The sequence below is a fragment of the Amblyomma mixtum genome, chromosome 4 (genome assembly GCF_055824585.1).
Source record: "Amblyomma mixtum isolate Tamu chromosome 4, ASM5582458v1, whole genome shotgun sequence".
In the NCBI taxonomy this organism is placed as follows: Eukaryota; Metazoa; Arthropoda; class Arachnida; order Ixodida; family Ixodidae; genus Amblyomma; species Amblyomma mixtum.
The window spans coordinates 9,159,197-9,177,956 of record NC_143015.1 but is presented as its reverse complement, the minus strand read 5'-3'; the positions used below and the strand labels follow the sequence as shown (position 1 = coordinate 9,177,956).

Here is an 18,760-nt window from a genome sequence, read left to right as displayed (position 1 = left end):
TCTGTGACGGTCTCTATGAATGCATATATTTATTTCCTTACGATACCCACCGGCAAAAGAAATCATTGGTTGGAGGAGCCAACGTAAGTCATCGAAAAAAGGCGTAAATCATACAGGCACATAGCAATAAAGAGGCATGGGCAGAAATTGGGGGGACATTTAAGCACCGCCTTTAAAGGTCAGCGCTAATAGGCCCCGTCAGCGACTCCTCTTGCCCGTGCAGACAGGGACATTTTCCCTCTTTCAGAATCATCATGTGAAAGCCGCATGAACATGCATGCTCGGCCTAGTGGCAGCGTGTCTGACTCGCAACAGAAGGGTCAAGGGCTCGATTCACGGCTGATAAAGGCAATTTTCTTTTCAGCGCTATTGATTTTCTTTACATTCATGTTCTAATGAAGTTTGAGTTTTGCTGCTATATTCTACTCAGCAGCTTTCTAGCGCTTTATCTCTTTTCATTTCCACTCCTCCACGCGTGTCCACCATCTCTACGGCGAATCCAGAGTTTCTCGACTCAACGCCGACTGTCTACGCCGGGTCGTCCGCTGAACAGGGCTCTTAATGCTTTTACTTTAATAACAAATCGAAAAACCAGTGCGCAGCAGCTGTGGAGGAGGACCGGCGCGCTCGCGAGGTTCGCCGTCGACAAGACCCATTGGTGCTCACTGTCGAGAGAGATCTCGGTCGGTGGCATAGCCACACTGAGGAACGGCAGGCGGCGAAGACCTCGCAGCAACCACAGTGGCGCCGGCGGCAAAGCGTAGTGGCCGAATCTCAACTTCCGAAACTGCTGTCTCACGCCAGGTTCGTGCTAGGAATAGAAGATATTGGGCTGACGCTTAAGCTCAATGTTAGCTTGTGTTAGTCCGGAAACACGCGCTACCTATCCGCAAGCGGAGGAAGCGGCAGGAAGCATTGTCACCCTAGCATCGTCTCCGCGGGGAAGCGCGCGGGGAAGCGAGTCGAGTGTTCGTGCCTCAAGGACGCACTCATCGAGATTCTGTCAACTCATTCTGTTAAATCTTCATTAAATGATGTTTGTTGAAGACTCGATCGTGTCATTATGTGCATCGAGGCTTACATCCGCTTTAAGGGTGGGATGCGATAGCTTTACTGGGTCAATGCCCGTATATGCAGAGTTGGTCATTCTCTATACTTAACGTTCATAGTATGGTGCGTTTTTATGGTGAATATTTTCAAAAATTTTCCCGCCTCAACCGTTAGCTCGTTTGCGGTGAAACTGCACACAGAGCTTGCGTATTCTGGTAACTTTTGTATTGTAGCAAGTTTTACAACGGTACTTACTTAGTTGAGCCATGCATGATGCGAAAACGTAATCGTCTGCGTAGAGATTGGTCAACCAAAACTCGGAAACGCAGTTTTTTTCGCTGAAGGGCGACAGTGGCGTCATCTGTTTCCTGCAGTGAAAAGCGTCACGACAAGGCGCTGAGGTAAGAGTTGCAAACAATAGTATCCTTTGAATGGTAAAGACTCGTTAAATCAGTTGTTGTGATTTTTTTCTGCTCAGTTAGCCGAAAATGTTGGAAGCGCTACAGCTGAAACGGACGCACATGCCGGAACGGCATATTCAAAGGGTCCGCGCATCTTGCAATGCTCGCCTCGGCGCCTTGTCGCGACGCTTTCCACTGCAGGAAACAGATGGCGCCACTGTCACCCTTCAGCGAAAAAACAGCGTTTGCAGGTTTTGGTTGACCGATCTCTACGCAGACCATTACGTTTTCGCATCATGCACGTCTCAACTAATTAAGTACCGTTGTAAAACTTGCTACGATACAAAAGTTACCATAATACGCAAGCTCTGTGTGCAGCTTCACCGCAAACGAGCTATCGGTTGAGGCGCGAAAATTTTTGAAAATATTCACGATAAAAACGCACAATACTGTATATCCTTGGGAGTCCTCGTACCACTCCTGGCGCAGTGGTGCAGCGGTGCCGCGATGCGCCACCGCCCTTTGATGGCAGACCCACGCGGCTCTTCCGGAGCAATCATTCGCGTCCATTCATTAATTTAAGTCAGTCGCCATGGTGCCGAGTTTGCTCACAATCCGGTGGGCAAGTTGCGATGACGCCACAAGGTTACGTGACCTAAGTGACCAACCTCCCGCCCAGGTTGCTTCTCTGGGGATTTTTCCTTCACGTTCAACGGCGCCGATGACGACACCGCCTTTTGTGCGACACGATCTCCTTAAAGCTGTCATGTTAAAAATGGCAACTGCACGCGTGGTAATGCGGATAATGAACGCTAGGTAAACAGGTTAGCCCACCTTTCAATCCCATTTATTCATCGTCAATACCGCGCATTTCTTGTCAGCACTGATATTGTGACGAAGCTTCCACGAATCTTCCGGGCCGCAGGTTGCCTGGAGCCGACGGCCCCACTGAGCACACAATATCCTGTAGATGTCTAGAAACATCTATAAAAGTCATAAATATCTTGGGCTACAAAAGACATCTACAAGATGGTGTTTGACACTCGTCTAATAGACATCTTAGCCAAGACGCCTGGAAGATTTCTTTGGAGGGATATTTGCGTCTTCAGCTACACAAGGCGTTTAGAAGTTGGCTTAGCAAGTTGTCTCCAAGACATCCCCGGGAGACATTTTTGTGGCCGCGTACACATGATGCAATTGGCTTCGGCGCTTCGACTAGGTCACAACTCGGATGAACGAGTAGCCGACTGTCGCGCCATATTCCCGTGAATCGAAAAAAAAAAGCTGAAACGGAACTAGCAACAATTATAAGAATCCGAGCGAAAAGCTTAAAATTAAAGCCTGCACAATATTATATGTATCATATATATATATACAGCAAACTAAAATTAACATTTTCAGCCATAGCGCTGCGCACGCACTTCTAAAATTAAGGGCTATGAAATTAAAGGCAGGTTTTAATTCTATGGCGGCGAAAAGCCGGCGCCCACGTATACGTGCACGCGCGTGTGCTGTTGTTGTTGTTGCGACTGAAGGAAGAAGGAAAAGAAATTGCACGGGCCTGCTACTGGCTCTGTTGCTGAGCCACCTCCGCTGCCTCGTGCGGACAGAAGAGAAAATAGAGAAAGAAGGAAGAAAAAGAAGAGCGAGAGAGAAAGACGCGCGTCGCAACAGCCGTCGTCCGCCACCGAAGCGGCAGGTGCAATGACGGCCTACAAGAGATAAAATTCCTGTGGCAGGCTAGCCCCCGCCGCAAGCGGCGTTGACCTACCTATCCCAACCCCGTAGGATCAGGAACAGCTACCTACACTGTGCGTGCGATATCAGGGCACGCCAAAGAACCCTATAAAATATACACAGGTGGTAGAAATTTCCGCAGCCCTTCACGGAGTCTCACATAACTATAACTAGCCTCAGTCGCTTTATTTCAAAGGGATGTTGTCATAACATATTAATATAAACCACATAAACCAATCAAGCCACACCAATTTTTTTGCCGCTCAAATCCGCGCCTGAATAAGTTGACAAATGGGCAATTTCCTCACTGGCGTCCCAGAACCCTCCTCGCAGCGCTGCCTCTCCTCCTCCGCTCTTTTTTCCCTTCTCCTCTTTTTTTCTTTCACGGCTGTTGCGCGCTTCGGTCTATTCCTCCGGCGAGTCTGCCTCCGCGCACCGCCGCCGCGAATCTGCGCGTCTTCTGAACCGCGGCCTGGTCAGCGCGCCTCTCAATGTGCTGACGCATGAACACGTAGGTGGTGGTGAAAACGTTTATTGCCAATGATGTAAATCGTAGGGGGCGCCTGGTTTGCCGCAAAAGTTTGCATGATTACGAGAATTGGTCTGGGTATCGGGCATGCTGCAGTATTGGGTATTGAGCAGTCCGGGTTTGTAGTTGTCGCCAATGTGCAGCCTGCGCTATGGTGAGGGACGGAGCGGGGGGTGCGTATTCCCTTCTTTTGTCTCGGTAATACGAGAGAATATCACGGAAGGAGACCAGGTAGTGCATTCCCTGCTCACGACAGTATGAGGCATTAAAGGCTTTCGCCTTAATAAAGCGATTCTGCTCGTATTGTCTTTCACAGCTGTTCTGCTCCTGGCGAGCTTCTAGGGCGGCCGGCTCGCGATTTTCGCGTTGCCCTTCGAGCCATTTGTGTGGCCGGCACGTTCCTCGCGCAAAGAAGGCGACTGCGCACGTACTTAAAATGGCGTTAAAGGGCGATTCACACGACGGTCCGTTCGCCCGCGGCCCGCGCATTACCTGGTCTCCTTCCGTGATATTCTCTCGTATTACCGAGACAAAAGAAGGGAATACGCACCCCCCGCTCCGTCCCTCACCATAGCGCAGGCTGCACATTGGCGACAACTACAAACCCGGACTGCTCCCAATACTGCTGCAGACCAATTCTCGTAATCATGCAAACTTTTGCGGCAAACCAGGCGCCCCCTACGATTTACATCATTGGCAATAAACGTTTCCACCACCACCTACGTGTTCATGCGTCAGCACATTGAGAGGCGCACTGACCAGGCCGCGGTTCAGAAGACGCGCAGATTCGCGGCGGCGGTGCGCGGAGGCAGACTCGCCGGAGGAATAGACCGAAGAGCGCAACAGCCGTGAAAGAAAAAAAGAGGAGAAGGGAGAAAAGAGCGGAGGAGGAGAGGCGGCGCTAGCTGCGAGGAGGGTTCTGGGACGCCAGTGAGGAAATTGCCGACAAATGCTACGTTTGAATTAATTTATCGGAGTTCCGTAATCTCTATGATCAGATCAGGGGGATCTGTTCCAGCTCCGGGATCCGACCGGCCAGACGTTTGTAACAAGCACAATGCATTGTGATGCTTCTCCGGCTTACTTTTTCTTCCTCCATGTGCCGACGTCACTACCTCAACCGCACTCACCCCAGGACTGCAGCGATTCCAACCTTGATAAAATTGAAAACTTAATTTTATTATTAGTATTTGTTTCTCATCATATTTTAATTTTTTTTATTTTCATTTTAATTGTCACTTGAAATTATTGTATTCGTATCTTGAATTGATTTAATTTTGTTAACTGCGGTACTGCACATTGACCGTTGTTCCCGCGCAAACTGTCAGACAAGCCGGAGAAAGGAACTGGAGCGGTTGCTCCGTCGTCGCTATTGATCGTGCTTGTTTGGTGTCAACATCAACCCGGTGTGGGAGCGGCGCCTATATTCGGGTAGTGTCCTTACGTTTTTGATGAGCAGTACTCAATTGTCAACTAGGATAGCATGCACGTATAGGTGTTTTATGTGTATCCAGTATCCCGACCGGATTGTCAGATGTACTACAGGCATGCATCCACGTGCACGCGAAATGTAATTATGTACCGCGGCCAAAAAAAAATATAGAACTATATGCATGCTGGGCAAAAACTAGCGCTTCCTCACTGGAATTTTTGCTGACTGCATATTTGGTGACTGACTTTATCGTCAGCGGGGCGTCTCGGTGTTAATTGTTAGTGCTGCCGACTCCGGTAGGCTTGCCCCGTTTCTTTCTCGCTTAGTTACATCGTGCACGTGTGCGCCGACCCGCGAGCTCTCGTATGACAGTGCTCCATTTTCAACTAAGATGAGCGTGTAGGTGTACCCGCCGGATTGTCAGGTGCGCGCAATGTGTAATATGGAGCGGCCAAAGAAACCCTTTGAAAGTCTTTCGCGGTGGCAGAAGAGGCGCCGGTTAAATAAAATTGTGTCAAAAGTTTCTACATGTAGCTCTCAGCCTATCACGACTGATACCCGGAGCACTGCAGAAGCAAGCTGTAGTAACTGGGTGGACAGGAACGCCTCCAATAATGTTTGCACTACGTCAGAGTTCGAATGCGAGATTGGTGGTGACGTATCTGAATGCAGCTCTCATGAGGGAATGGATTCACCTAGTAGTCATGCTGATACCCTTTCTGGAGATGAAGAGGTTTCATCTGAGCTGCCGTCCTTTGAACAGGATAATCCGAGCGCGCGCATTGTTTCGGTTTCAGGCAGTTCGAATTCTGAGGATAATCCGAACGCGCGCATTTTTTCAGTTTCAAGCAGTTGTGGTGACCTTGCAAGGGGGGCCGATTTTGGCAGATCTTGCCCAACTGAGTTGGCACAAGATGGTGCTTTTCATGACAGCTGTCTGCAGGTAGGAGTGGGATGCACTAATTCTGAACCTGTGCCTGTTCACGACAGTAGCTCAGATGAAACTGCGTCAAGCAAGAGCTTCCCTTCAGATGCATTCTCTACAGATTCCGAGGTTGAGGCTTTGCCTGGAACTTTTTTGAGCAGCATCAGTGAAAAACAGACAAATAGTGCCATGGCAAATAGTGATTCAGTGTGTCGCATGAAACACTTCCTGACTGAATGGTCTGGTGATCATAAGATCACTCATGGAGCCCTTTCCTCACTTATGAATGAGTTGAGGCGTTACCCCATCTTCTCAGGCTTGCCGCGCGACCCAAGAACTTTGCTGTCTACACCTCGCAGGGCATGCGCAGTAACTAGAGATGTGCCACCGGGTTCCTATTTTCACTTCGGCATTGCAGAGAGTTTGAAAAGCCTACTTGTACAAGTCAGTGACCTTTCGACCATACCACCCCAAATTGGTATAATGTTTTATGTTGATGGGCTGCCACTAACCAAAAGCACTCACAGTCAGTTTTGGCCAGTTCTTGGTAAAACTCAGGACGTAGCTCATAGTGGAGTATTCTTGATTGGCTGTTATCATGGCCATGCAAAGCCAAATTCCGTTGAGGAGTACCTTTCGGATTTCCTTGCTGAGCTTCAAGACCTCTTGGCAAATGGATTCCATTTCTGTGGACAAATATTCTCTGTTTATGTAAGGGGATTTGTTTGTGACGCACCGGCTAAAGCATTCTTGTTAGGCACCAAGTCGCACTCCGGCTACTTTGGCTGCGGAAAGTGCACACAAGAGGGCGAGTTTGTAGATGGAACGGTCGTTTTTCTTGAATCTGACGCACAGCTGCGAACAGATCAGTCATTTGCTCAAAAAGCACAAGAAGAACACCATGTAAAAGACACGCCCCTTCAGTCCTTGCCTGTAGGCCTAGTCACACAGTTTCCTTTAGATTATATGCATTTGGTCTGCATTGGTGTTGTGAAGAAGCTGCTGCTTCTGTGGATTAAGGGCAGTAAATCTTACCGCCTGCCATCACTGTCTGTAAATGAAATATCTCAGCGTTTGGTTGACTTGAAACAATTTTGCTGCGGTGAACTGGCACGACTACCACGGTCTTTGAAGGATCTTGGCTTTTGGAAGGCAACTGAATTCCGTTCCTTTGTTTTATACTTTGGTCCAGTAGTGTTGAAAGGTGTCCTAGGGCAAGAGAGGTATGAACATTTCCTCGTACTGCATGTTGCTATTATCATACTTGCTAGCCCATCCATGTGCATGACATACAATAATTATGCCAAGGACCTTCTTTGTTTTTTTGTTCGCAGTTTCAAGTCATTGTATGGTCGCGGGAAAGTTTCATATAATGTCCATGGGCTAGTGCATCTTGCTGATGATGTAGCAAACTATGGAGCATTAGACAATTTCAGTGCCTTCCCGGCTGAAAGCTTTATGTTTCGTCTGAAACAGCTGCTTCGCAGTTCAACTCGCCCGCTTGAGCAGTTGCACAACAGATTAATTGAGCTCAAAGAGAGTGGCAACCTCAATGCCTTCCAGAATGGTCCAGAACCTTCCATTGTTTTCAAGAAGATGCATATGGGAGGACAGCTACCGAATGACTGCAGGGGGCCACAGTTTCACACTGCCGTCTTTCCAAAGTTTGTCCTTAAATCGGCTATTGGAGACAATGGCTGCATTCTCTCCAACTGTTGCGTAATCCTAGTCTCCGATTTTTGCTTTGATGAAGCAGGTTCAAAAGTGATTGTGGGCAGACAGTTCACAGAGGTGAGAGATTTCTACACTGTACCTTGCCGCTCCAGTGACGTGGGCATTTTTGTTGTATCTCATCTGTCATCTTGCAAGGTGTGGCCGGTATCGCGTGTCCAGTCAAAATGTATGCTGCTTCCTTATTTAGGTTCCAATATTGAGTATTTAGCTTTTCCATTGCTTCATACTATGTAATTTTGCCTCATCATCAGATGTATGTGTTGTTGTATCTTTAATTGTCTACTTTTTACCAACACTTCAATGCTTTTACTGTCTGCAGCCTAATAGTTTTCACTTTTTCAGGCAATGTTTGCTATAGTTCGTTTTTTATCCGATGACTCAGTCGATGTGGTGCCAACAAATTGGCTAAAAGGAGACGAGTGTCTGTGGCCAACAGCGTTCCGTGCAACTCGTACCGTCAAGGCGGTGAAACACCGAGAAGTGCCAGATGCTTCTTTCAAGAAGCACACTGTTCACGTTCTGAGTTTTGAAGGTAAGAAAACCAGTGTGTTTTCCCTGTTATCTTTTCTTAATCTTATGGGATTAAGAAAAGAGGATATATGTTGAATTCTGCTGGTTAATTAAAGGAATATTTAATATAGCATGAACTGTCTGCATTTAATGCAACATGGATGCGATGAAGCACAAACAGTGAAACAAGATAGTAGTCACTTCATAGTTAACACCAGCACAGTTGAGTTTTACTTTTATACAAAGTGAAAATTGGATTTCCACAATATAGATCACCATAATTCTTAGCTTTGGAAGCAGAGTGGTCGTGTTTCATTTGTCCTGTTGACGTTTCATTTGTTAAAACTGATTATAAAATTTATCAGTATTTTTGGAGTGGAAATTTTAGAGTATAAGCTCTACTTTTCATACTGCAACTCTCATGATCAAATTAGGCACGGTTTCGACCTTCCTCTGCTGGAGGTGTTCCCATATGAAGTAACATGCATGATTTGCTGGGGAGAGATGCTGCTGTGTACCAAGTGACTAGGCCAGGGTAGAACAGCTGATTTGCTGGTGCATGGCCCTTCAGTCTTGCCGCAAATAAGGCACGCGCTGCTTTGAATATGTCAACTCTATGGTGCAGGCACTGAGTCGGATCATCTTGCCAATATAGCTTGCTGGAATGAAGGAAAGGTTATTAAGCCATACAAATATACTGCCATGATTGACAGAGGTTACTCATATAATGTGGTCTAACCAGGACAAACCTCCAAAATTCTTTCTTCATTGCGGTCTGCCTTTGACAGTATGTTCAGTAGTGTTATTTTTACTGAAGTCATAAGGAAACATTTCACATTAGATTTTTAAACAATTGTTTTTGACATTCACTGTTGGAGGCTTTAAATTGGGCTAAAATGAATGCTGAACGTCCAATTTCGTTTTATTTTAGACACATACCAAAGGGCAAGATCAAAATTAAGAAAAGCTGAGGATACAGATGACATCGCAACTTCAACAGATCAAGGTATGTAGCCCTCAATTCCAAGTATTAAATATTTCAGAAGTACTGCCACTAGAGCTTTGAAAAGGTGTACTCTGGCTTTGAAAGTTGTGAACAAGAAAATACTGTGAATTAAGAACTAGTTACTGCACAGCTTTATGGCTTAACCATTTATCATTTATGCAAACAAAGTAGCCTAATTTGCTCAATACTTGCTAAGCTGGATACTATCTTTGCATGATGCTATGCTTTGAATAGTTGCCATTTGGATATGCAATACTCAGTGAATCTTACTGATCTGATTGATCACATGCCCAAGAGAGGCTTTGGCGCATCTTTCTGTGTCCTATCAGTGGTAGAATTTCGGAGTGAGTAGGCCACCTGCTTCATCATCTGTCATGTGAAAAAATGTTTTGCACTGGACTTTGCTGTTAGTGTACATTATAAGAAGGGATGATGTAAATAAACTTGTTTAAACAATGATCAGCTGTAAGTATAGTAGTGAAGAGGTTCTTTGAAACTGTGACGGCTGGCTGTACTTTACTTGGCATGAGAACTGGCTTGCTCTTTATCTGAAATGACATTTTCCCATTTCATAGCTGGCAACACATGCTTACTTTGCATATTTGCTGTTAGCAGCTAATTTTTAAGGTGTTGAAACGATATAGCTGAAGTGGTGAGAGTCATGTTTTGATAAGTGAGTTATAGCGAGTGATGTCTCTATGCACAGATATATGGAAAAGCACTGAACAAGGGTTGGGGTACCTTGGTTTGCAAGGCGAGCCAACATTTCAACAAAGGGGCTTATCTCAGATGAAGACAAGATCCCTTGTTAAAATGTTGGCTTGGCTTGCAGGCTCGGGCCCCCTCAACCCTTGTTCAGTGCTCTTTCATACTGTGTAGCCATCTCCTTTCTCCTTTGTTACCCTGTGTACAGATGTCTTTAAACAAACTATGAGAGACATCTCAGTGCTATCTGTGCATTTCGATTCGATCATTTATCTAGAGCTCTTGAGCCGTGTGCTGAGCAGAAAATTAAATCATAGCACAGGTGCTTGTTTGGGACCAATGTAGTCTGTGTGGATTGCATGACAGCGGCCTCGCTAGAGTATGTTGTCAGTAAAAGTCAGTGCCTTTTTTTTTTCACAATTTCACTTCACTTTCGCCACAGCATCTCTAGAAGCCAAAATTATGCATCTGGAATCTTCTCGAGTTGGCAATTCACCCATTGCACATTTAAAAATGGTACTGCTTATATTTTTGAGTAGTAATATTGAATACTGTTTGCATATTTATGTGAAAGAATATAATATGATTTTTGGTGACAGTACTGCACCTAGCAAAGCTATTTTATAAATGTGCAATGTGTGAAAGCAAGCTCAACTACCTTCCAGATACTATATCTGGCGTTTGAAATTTTGAGGCATAAGACCAATTAAGAAAATTTAGAAAGGAGAATCATCTTTTTTGATGGCCATCAAATTATAGAGTATTGCCCTTGAAATCAAAAATGAAGTTCATTACTTGATTTTAGCTAATTAAATTGTTTAGCTCTGTAGCAACCAGAATACCTGCCTCGCTGTATAACCAATCTGCAAAGGCTACACCAGGGTACTCATCATAATTTTTAAAATGCAGATCTATAGTAATTAAAAAAAATTGTAAATTCACTTCTAGCAGTCTTATCTATGGAGTTCTGAGTGGGGTGGCTATTTATGTGGTGAATTTCTCACCTTCGTGCTAGTGGCATTCACAAACTGTTGATATTTAGAATCGGTACCCAGTATAGACATCGCCTTGAACTTTTTTGCTGCAAATTCACATTTCATTTTCAGAGAAGGGTCGTGGGAAGCGAAAGAAGGTATCGGCAAGTTTGAGCAGCTCTGATATCTCTGATTTTGAAGATGGAAACAAAGATTTTGGACTCCGTGGTATTCCACCCTCACCTTTCAGGTCTCAAAGGCATGGAACGTTCCCTTTCTCAAGAAAATTTCTGGGTGATAAGAAAATAACTGATTCTTTCAAAGAGCTTGTTCTAATTTAGGAGCTGAATTTCAAAAGTACTCTTTTCATGACAAAGAAACACCATATTCATGGAGGTTATAATTTTTCTTGTTTGGTTAATTTTGTGTTGTTGCTTCTAATTGCAGTGGTTCAACTTTGCATGGAGAGAACAGTTCTGCAGCATTGCACACGTCCACAGGCATTTTGTCACCATGTCCTTCAGGTGAGGTCACTAGCGTTACCATATGTTCGGTACTGTTAAGCAGCACTGAGTTGCACAGTGCTTATTTGCTGGTGTAGGTGTTTCAGGCTTTTACTTAAGCAAGTCTGCTTAGGGAAATGCATGCAACATTCATGTAAATATATCCAGCTATATGCAGTCTCCATTGTCTGCAGGGGAAAGAAGTTTTGAATCATCACCCACTTCTGCTGGCATTTTGGCAACAAGTCGTTCAGGTACTGTTAAATGCTAGGAGCAGCTAATTTCATTTGAGTTTAAGAGCTTTTAATCAGTGTTGCTGAAGTTCTTTGGCTTGGAGTATTTCAGTTTATAATTTGCTTGCATTATAGTATATGTGTAGAGTGTGATCGATACAGTCTTAGTGTAAATGCATCCAGCTATATGCAATCATTTCTACCGGCAGAGGGGCGAAATTCTGAAACATCTCACACCTCGACAAGTGTTCTGCCACCAAGTACTCAAGGTATGCTTGCATTGCGGTGAAACTTGCCTCCCCCTAATGCAGAACCCTGCGCATGTCTTTGTATCTGCATATGTATGTATATATGTTATTATAAGCTACACGCATCATCCTTGCCCACAGAGAAAAGGCACTTCGAATTCGGAGCAGCCCACACTTCCACAGGCGTTATGTCACCAAGTTCAGGTACGCACACCTGCCTTATTATATGTTAAGTGCAATTAGGTGCCATCAAGCTGCATAGGTTTCCATTGCCAGTCTGAGCATCGTATGACTGCTTTTCGGGTCTAACTGTATAGTAATGTGTGCAGCATAATGGACGCAGCATTTATGTAACTATATCCAACTATGTGTAGTTATTTTTGCTTGCAGTAAAACAGAGCTCTGAAGCATCACACACTTCCATGGGATTTTTGCCACCAAATCCTTGAGGTATACAAATGCTACCTTATGTTATGTTGGGCACAGTCAGTCGCCACCAGGAAGCAGTGTCTAGTTACTTCTTTGAGCATACTGTGACACCGATTGTTGGGCTTGAGCATAAATTATTCAGTATGAATGCACATATATCTGACTTCATGTTCAGTCATTTGAAGCTAGAAGTAACTGTTTCAATTGAAATTTTGAGTTGTAATCAATTTATGAGAGTCTATTTCTATCGTCTTGCAGTACTTTTTGCTATTAAGTGAACACTTACTTTGTTCGATCTATTTGGGGCAGTTGTGGTCCGAAAGACCTCTCAAATTTTGGTTCGTCGGGTACTTTAACTTCAGCATAGTAGCAAAAAACATTACATATTGATGAACGTTAAAAACACTGGTGTATAATATGGAAGAGGTTCATCATTCATTGTATTAACATTTTTGCTTTATATGCAGCCTGCCTTGGATGCTCACATGTGAAAGACCGGGCAGCATCAGAAGCAGGAAGCATCAGCTCTGGTAAATAAAAATTCTTGCAAATAGAAAACAAAATACTTGAGCACCATGCAGGAAATAATTGCACAATGGATCTGTCTCAGTAAATATAGAGAGTAGGAAAGTTTGTTTCATGTGCAATAAGAACTGTGTCAACAGTAAAGTAAATTTATTCAAGTATGAACTGCTTTACTCAGCCAGTTGAATCAGATTTCTGTCAAAATCAAGCTGTAGAGTTGTGCTGGCTCTTTGGGCTTGGTACTGCAGCACAATTTGCTTTTGTGGGCAGCACCATGTAATATCCAGTCCTTTCAATCTGTATACAGCATGCCACATACTTGCTCCATCAGAACAACAGGCATGACGTGTGCTTCTACTTTATGGCTTAATGCATTTACTTCTGTTTCTTGGTTACTCTTTTCAGATAATGCACTTCGGATTCTGCGAGAAGTTTGCTTTGTGAAGAAAGAGCTTAGAGCGATAAAAGGGCTGTTGGAAAAAGGACAGTGCGGTGATAGTGGAGGGTCTGGAGAATCTGTCATTTTACCATTGAAAACAGAGGAGGATATCCAAGAAATTGAAAAAAAGCTGAAATGTGAAGAGTTTCATGCACGACTGGTATGTTTCATTTTACAAGTGTGCTGGTGTGGTTCATTTGCTTTTGGTGAATAAACATAGTTGCCAGTTCATGTACCTGACAGGGTACTCAGAGAAGGATGCAAGGCATAAAGCAGAGTGCACAAGTTGCTCATAGTGTGCATATATGGTTCATTGGGAGCACATAATTAGTGTGGCAGGAAATTAAAGAAGGATGTGGCCATGGATATGTAAAGTAAAAGCAAGTGCAATGTGGGCATTACATTAGCAATGCTGCTGGACAGATTTCCTGCCAAAAACATGTATTACATAACCCCTACTGGTTTTACAGGTTCGCCAGCTTGCTGGTATAGGTGGAACCACTGCCCAAGCTGCGACGACAAGGATATTATCAAAGTTGATTGATGACTCTTTGGGCCAACATTATAGCTTGTATGGCCAGAAAGGCAAGAAGGTGTTTGCTAACTTGGAACTATTCAATGTGATCCAGAGTGAGTATACTCCCATGTCACATATGACTACTCAAGGCAGTTCTGGCATTAGATTCTTGAGTGCTGAAATTTTTGCAAACCGCTAAACAGCGCTTGTAAGATATATGGTCATATCATAGCTGGATACAAACAACATACATAATTTTTCATTGATATAGTAGTTCGTGGTTAAAGCATCATATCGGCACAAGAATTTCTAGGTCTCTAACTTGTTTGTTACTGTCAAAAATTAAAACTGATTTCTTTACTTTTCAGTAATACACATGCTGCATACGTACCATTGCCCATAGTTCTGCTGTTTTAGTAGGATAGCTGCTGTTTTCACGTTGTATCCTACTCAGCTGAAGCCCTCTCTTACTTCGCCTGGCAAAAAAACCTTTACTCCCGGGCAACTTTTTGTGGCTATGCAACCAAGGCTGCGGAGCAGTGCTTTAGTTCTGGCATATCTGGCCTCAGTTTCGGTTTCAGTTTGACCTTTACTTGAAGTCATAGTTTTCGAGCCGCAAGCGACACAGCAAGGTCCTTCTTTAGCCAGCTTAGGGCCTACTTGAACGTAAATGTGTGGTTAATGAATAAAACACACTTTGTACATTGCCAAAACGTGTGCATTGCGTTGTGTAGCAAGACCAGCGGCAGCGGGTAGACGCAACAAAAACAGCCAACGTGCATTTCAGATTACTGACAGATGGTGTAGCATCTCGTTTTGCTCAGCATATTCTGCTGATTCAAAAATGCACTAAACTAACATTGCACTGTCTTGTGTTGTAGAACGATCATGATGTACCGTGATCATATAATACTCTAGAGCATGATCCTTGAAACTGTTGTGCTCGTGATTGTGTTTTAGTGTTTTTTATGCCGTCATTTTTTTTTTTTTTGCCTCTTACAGAAGCAGTACGGCTTATGAATGGACTCTCGCTGGCATCACTGCAGGATATCCAAACAGGAGTTAAAGGGTGGCTCAAGAACTGCTCTGCACGGCTGAAGAATGCCAAGAAGAGGTACTTGGATTGTGCTGATGCGATTTATACACTTATCCACATGTACTGAGAATTTGAAAAAAAAAGTCACCTTTGTACTCATGTGGGCTTGTCTTTTTCCCCCTACTGTTTGAAAGTGGAGGCAGGCTATTTCACTAGTTTAATGGGTTGAGCTCCTTGCTTGTCACTGTCACTAGGTCTAAGCCCAGTTATAGGAATAGGCACTTGTGTTGGCTTCTCTATCTTCTGTCATCTTTTTTGCACTTGTTAACAATGAAGGTGTAAACTACCAGTAGCCTGGACATCAGAGGTGTGCCTTAGCAATTTGAATGCACTTGTGAAGAAATCATATGGATAAAAGACTGACGGCAAAAATGAAATATTGTGCAGCTTCGTAAAGTATTGCGGGGTTTTTTTTTTGTTCACTGTTTGCAAAGTGAACAAATATGAAATTACCGTTGTGTTAAAAGTTCTTATATTCTTATATAGTGGGTGCTATCTACTGCAATACCGTACTAGATATTACATTGACTTGGCTATCCAATTAACAGTGACTATAGAGTCATGTAATCCCTTTTAACAATTGTTATTGCAACAGCTGTTTAATCAAGGATACTGCAGAAGTCCTAGGGGGCTATTTAAAAAAATGATTTTGGTGTTTAGTTTTTTCTTTTCCTGTCCTCACTTTTTTAGTCAGCATTTTGCTTTTGATTCTTGTAACATTTGCAGGGGTAGAGAGCAGGTCTGCTGTTTGAAGTAATGCATGTTACGTATGTTTTGTATATATGTGACTAAAAGATGTGAAATGTGTAGTGGAACACCACACAGGGATGGATTGGAAAAGAAGCTAACTGTGCAGTGATACATTTTTGCATGCTGAAATTTTGTGCTGTTGAAACACAGCTGCGATGCCTCATGGCCACTGTTTGGCTGCAGCTTACCTAAAAGAAAAAGCTTGTTAATGTTACAAGAGGCTGAGTTAACTAAACAGGTGTGCAAATATTCAGTATTTTCTCATAACACATTAAATGTCCGTTTCGATTCACTCAACAAGTGAAAAGGTGCACATTTCAAATAATTTGCAGCTAACAGAATAAAGTGAGGCATTTGGATCATAGGCACCAAATTTGAATAGGGCGTGTTTTTTTTTTCTGATGACTTATTTTAAAACAGAGCCTACTCTGACAATGCACAGCATGGCCAGCTTGTGCAAGGAGCAGTCAGTGCCATTAGGACTGCAAATTAATCCAATTTATGGACGATGGTTTAGAATCAACAAGGTTCAGCCAGGTTCAGTAAACATGTCCTATCACCTTGCCGGATATTGGAGGTCGTGGCGCACTGCTCTTGTCCTCATGTCAGCCAAAGTGTAGCACTTGTTTCCATCACCGTCAGAAAGAACAAGCAATTTCATTATGTGAATATGAATATCATCGGGCAAAATCTGACTGTGTTCAGTCGTTAGTTACAGCATTCCTGGATGAATGTTTGGTTTGTGTCAATATCCACAAACACAGGGAATAATCGCGTGGATGTTTGATTTGGTTCTCACTATTCAGTTTGATTTTTTCTGCTCTCTATATATACTTTGCCAGCAAAACTATATTATTCAGTTTAGTTTCAGAATACTATTCTCGCACCACTATAGTTGCTAACAAGGCATTCTTTGCAGACAATTCATTTTGCCTTGCATGATACAGCTTTTTTCAGTATGACAGTGTGACCGCGGACAACAAAGCAAAATTTTTATGTAGGTCCCATTCTTAATGTGGAAACAAAACATAAGGCACTTATTTCATAACTTCATAAAAGCATACTGAAGTATGTTACCTATAATTTTCTCATTGCAGGATGTCTAAGGGGACTCCTGATCACCTCACCTCCACCTGCCAGCCAGTCTCAGCATTTGTGGAAGCTGCGAACATTTAGTTATTCCAGGGAAACTAAGTTTATGGGCACACAAGTCCATGCCATATGTTTTTTTAAGATTTTTATTTATTTGCTCATGACGCCAAGCGGAATACTTGTTTTCATGCTTATTTTTTAGTTCTGTTTACATTGTCGCTGTTGTGTTGCGCGAATTCTTTGTCATGTGTTCTTTTATTTACTGCACTTAGCATATCTTGCATTTCATACTTATTTTTCAGTTTTGTTTACATCGCTGCTGTTGTGTAGTTGTGCATAAGTCCTTGTCATGTTTTTTTTTATTTTACTCACAGTGCCAACTGCCATACTTGTGTTTTACAGTATATCTTACATTTCTTGCTTACTTTTCAGTTCTCTTCAGGTCATTACATTGCTGTAGACAGTGTTTCTGAGCACATAAGTCTAGTCATTTTTTTTTTTTTTCAGATAATTATTTACTTGCAGGGACAAGTATATCTTGAATTTCATGCTTTTCTCTTTAGATAATTCCTGGACGATTTTTTCAGGTGCATAAATCTAGTCATGTTTTTATATTTATTTATTTACTTGCCACGCCAAATTGTATCTTTTATTTTATGCTTATTTTTCAGTTCTGTTTGTCGTTGCTGTCGGCAAACCATGCTCCTAAGCGCATAAGTCCTTGTCATGTTCTTTCTTTTAAGGCTTTTATTTGCTTACTCACAACACCAAGTACTTGTGTTTTCCAGCAAATCTTACTTTTCATGCTTATTTTTCAGTTTTGTGTAGGGTGTTGCTGTGACAAGCCATATTTCTCAGTGCATAAGTCTGTCATGTTCGTTTTCTATGCATTTTTATTTTTCAGTGCGCCTCACATTATCATGTTTATATTTCATTCTGTTTTGCTTCTCTAGCTTTTTTTTTTTCAGACTGCTGCTTTGTTATGGCCTTTACCTACTGTTTAATCAACTGCCACAGTAGATTGGTTTTTCTGAATCCTGTGTGTAATGCCCTCTTTGGCCCTTGAGCAGGGTGTAAATAAAAAGTATTTCATTTCGTATTTGATTACTATTAAAGTGAAAGCTTGCACAACACTGAGTCGTTATTTTTTAAAGCTATTTGCATGCTAGAACTGCGTGCAACTGGCTGACTTTTCTGTAAATTGCCAAGTTTATAAATGTGGCGGGTGCAGGCTAGCCGTTAACTGTTCTTACATGCAAGAGGCTTTGATGTTAGCAATTAAGATTTGCTGCAGATCAACAGTGCTAATAAGCCTCTTACATATAAGAACAGTTAGTGGTTATAACTTCAGTCTGTCAAATCGTATTTTGAGTGCGTCTATGCAAGATATTTTTAGCCTTTTAAGGAGAAAATAAAGGCACATTAGCACAGAAATATACATCTCTAAGACGTGCCAAATTTCTTTCATAGACATGCAGTAGGTGTCCTTAAGATGTGTACACGATCGTCTTCCAAGACGTCTTGTAACCCAAAATGTATGGTGCGTTATCCCAGCTATGAGACTGCTACTGACCAGCTTGATAAGTCTTGAAACATCTTCCCAAGATGAACTCTAGATGTCTTGAGTGACTTGCAAACACTTCTCATAGATGTTCAATAGACTATTAAAATATCTGGCTAGCTGTCATATAGACATCTTCCATGTCTTACCTAGACAATTTGTAGATGTCTAAGAGATGTTGCTGTGTTCACTGGGGGCCGAGGCCCGAGGACACGCCCAAAGGCATGGGCAGGGGGGAACGGTGTCTTGACATGTAAGCGGCGTCTCGGGTCGGTGGGGTCGGTAGGTCGGGTCCTTGCGTCGGGTGCAGTTGGTCGTGTCGTGTGGTCTGGGCGGGGGACGGGGCGGAGGAGCAACGGCGATG

At 43.2% G+C, this 18,760-nt stretch overlaps 1 protein-coding gene across 3 annotated transcripts; it reads left to right on the top strand.

Moving 5' to 3' along the window:
- The first annotated feature begins 4,898 nt into the window (after positions 1 to 4,898).
- LOC149345645 (uncharacterized) lies at positions 4,899 to 17,966 on the top strand. 3 transcript variants are annotated; one of them, XM_089586154.1, is made up of 11 exons: positions 4,901 to 8,340; positions 9,250 to 9,324; positions 11,136 to 11,262; positions 11,451 to 11,527; positions 11,701 to 11,760; positions 11,949 to 12,008; positions 12,129 to 12,191; positions 12,884 to 12,946; positions 13,851 to 14,010; positions 14,900 to 15,011; positions 16,841 to 17,966. In XM_089586154.1, exons 1-9 carry the CDS (start codon positions 8,154 to 8,156, stop codon positions 13,922 to 13,924), a joined length of 786 nt encoding a protein of 261 aa, XP_089442280.1. In that variant the 5' UTR covers positions 4,901 to 8,153; the 3' UTR covers positions 13,925 to 14,010; positions 14,900 to 15,011; positions 16,841 to 17,966. The 3 variants fall into 3 exon arrangements, with proteins under 3 accessions (XP_089442282.1, XP_089442281.1, XP_089442280.1); XM_089586156.1 differs by lacking the exons at positions 13,851 to 14,010; positions 14,900 to 15,011; positions 16,841 to 17,966 and adding an exon at positions 13,347 to 13,421 and having other exon boundaries at positions 4,899 to 8,340; positions 12,129 to 12,437; XM_089586155.1 differs by lacking the exons at positions 13,851 to 14,010; positions 14,900 to 15,011; positions 16,841 to 17,966 and adding an exon at positions 13,347 to 13,428 and having other exon boundaries at positions 4,899 to 8,340; positions 12,129 to 12,946.
- Positions 17,967 to 18,760: the final 794 nt, after the last annotated feature.

Excerpts from the sequence above, each read along its gene's own strand:
- LOC149345645 (XM_089586154.1), top strand. The coding sequence starts at position 8,154 with ATGTTTGCTATAGTTCGTTTTTTATCCGATGACTCAGTCGATGTGGTG. Across the intron at positions 9,325-11,135 it reads CGCAACTTCAACAGATCAAG|AGAAGGGTCGTGGGAAGCGA; the intron begins GTATGTAGCCCT and ends TTTCATTTTCAG. Across the intron at positions 12,947-13,850 it reads AGCAGGAAGCATCAGCTCTG|GTTCGCCAGCTTGCTGGTAT; the intron begins GTAAATAAAAAT and ends CTGGTTTTACAG.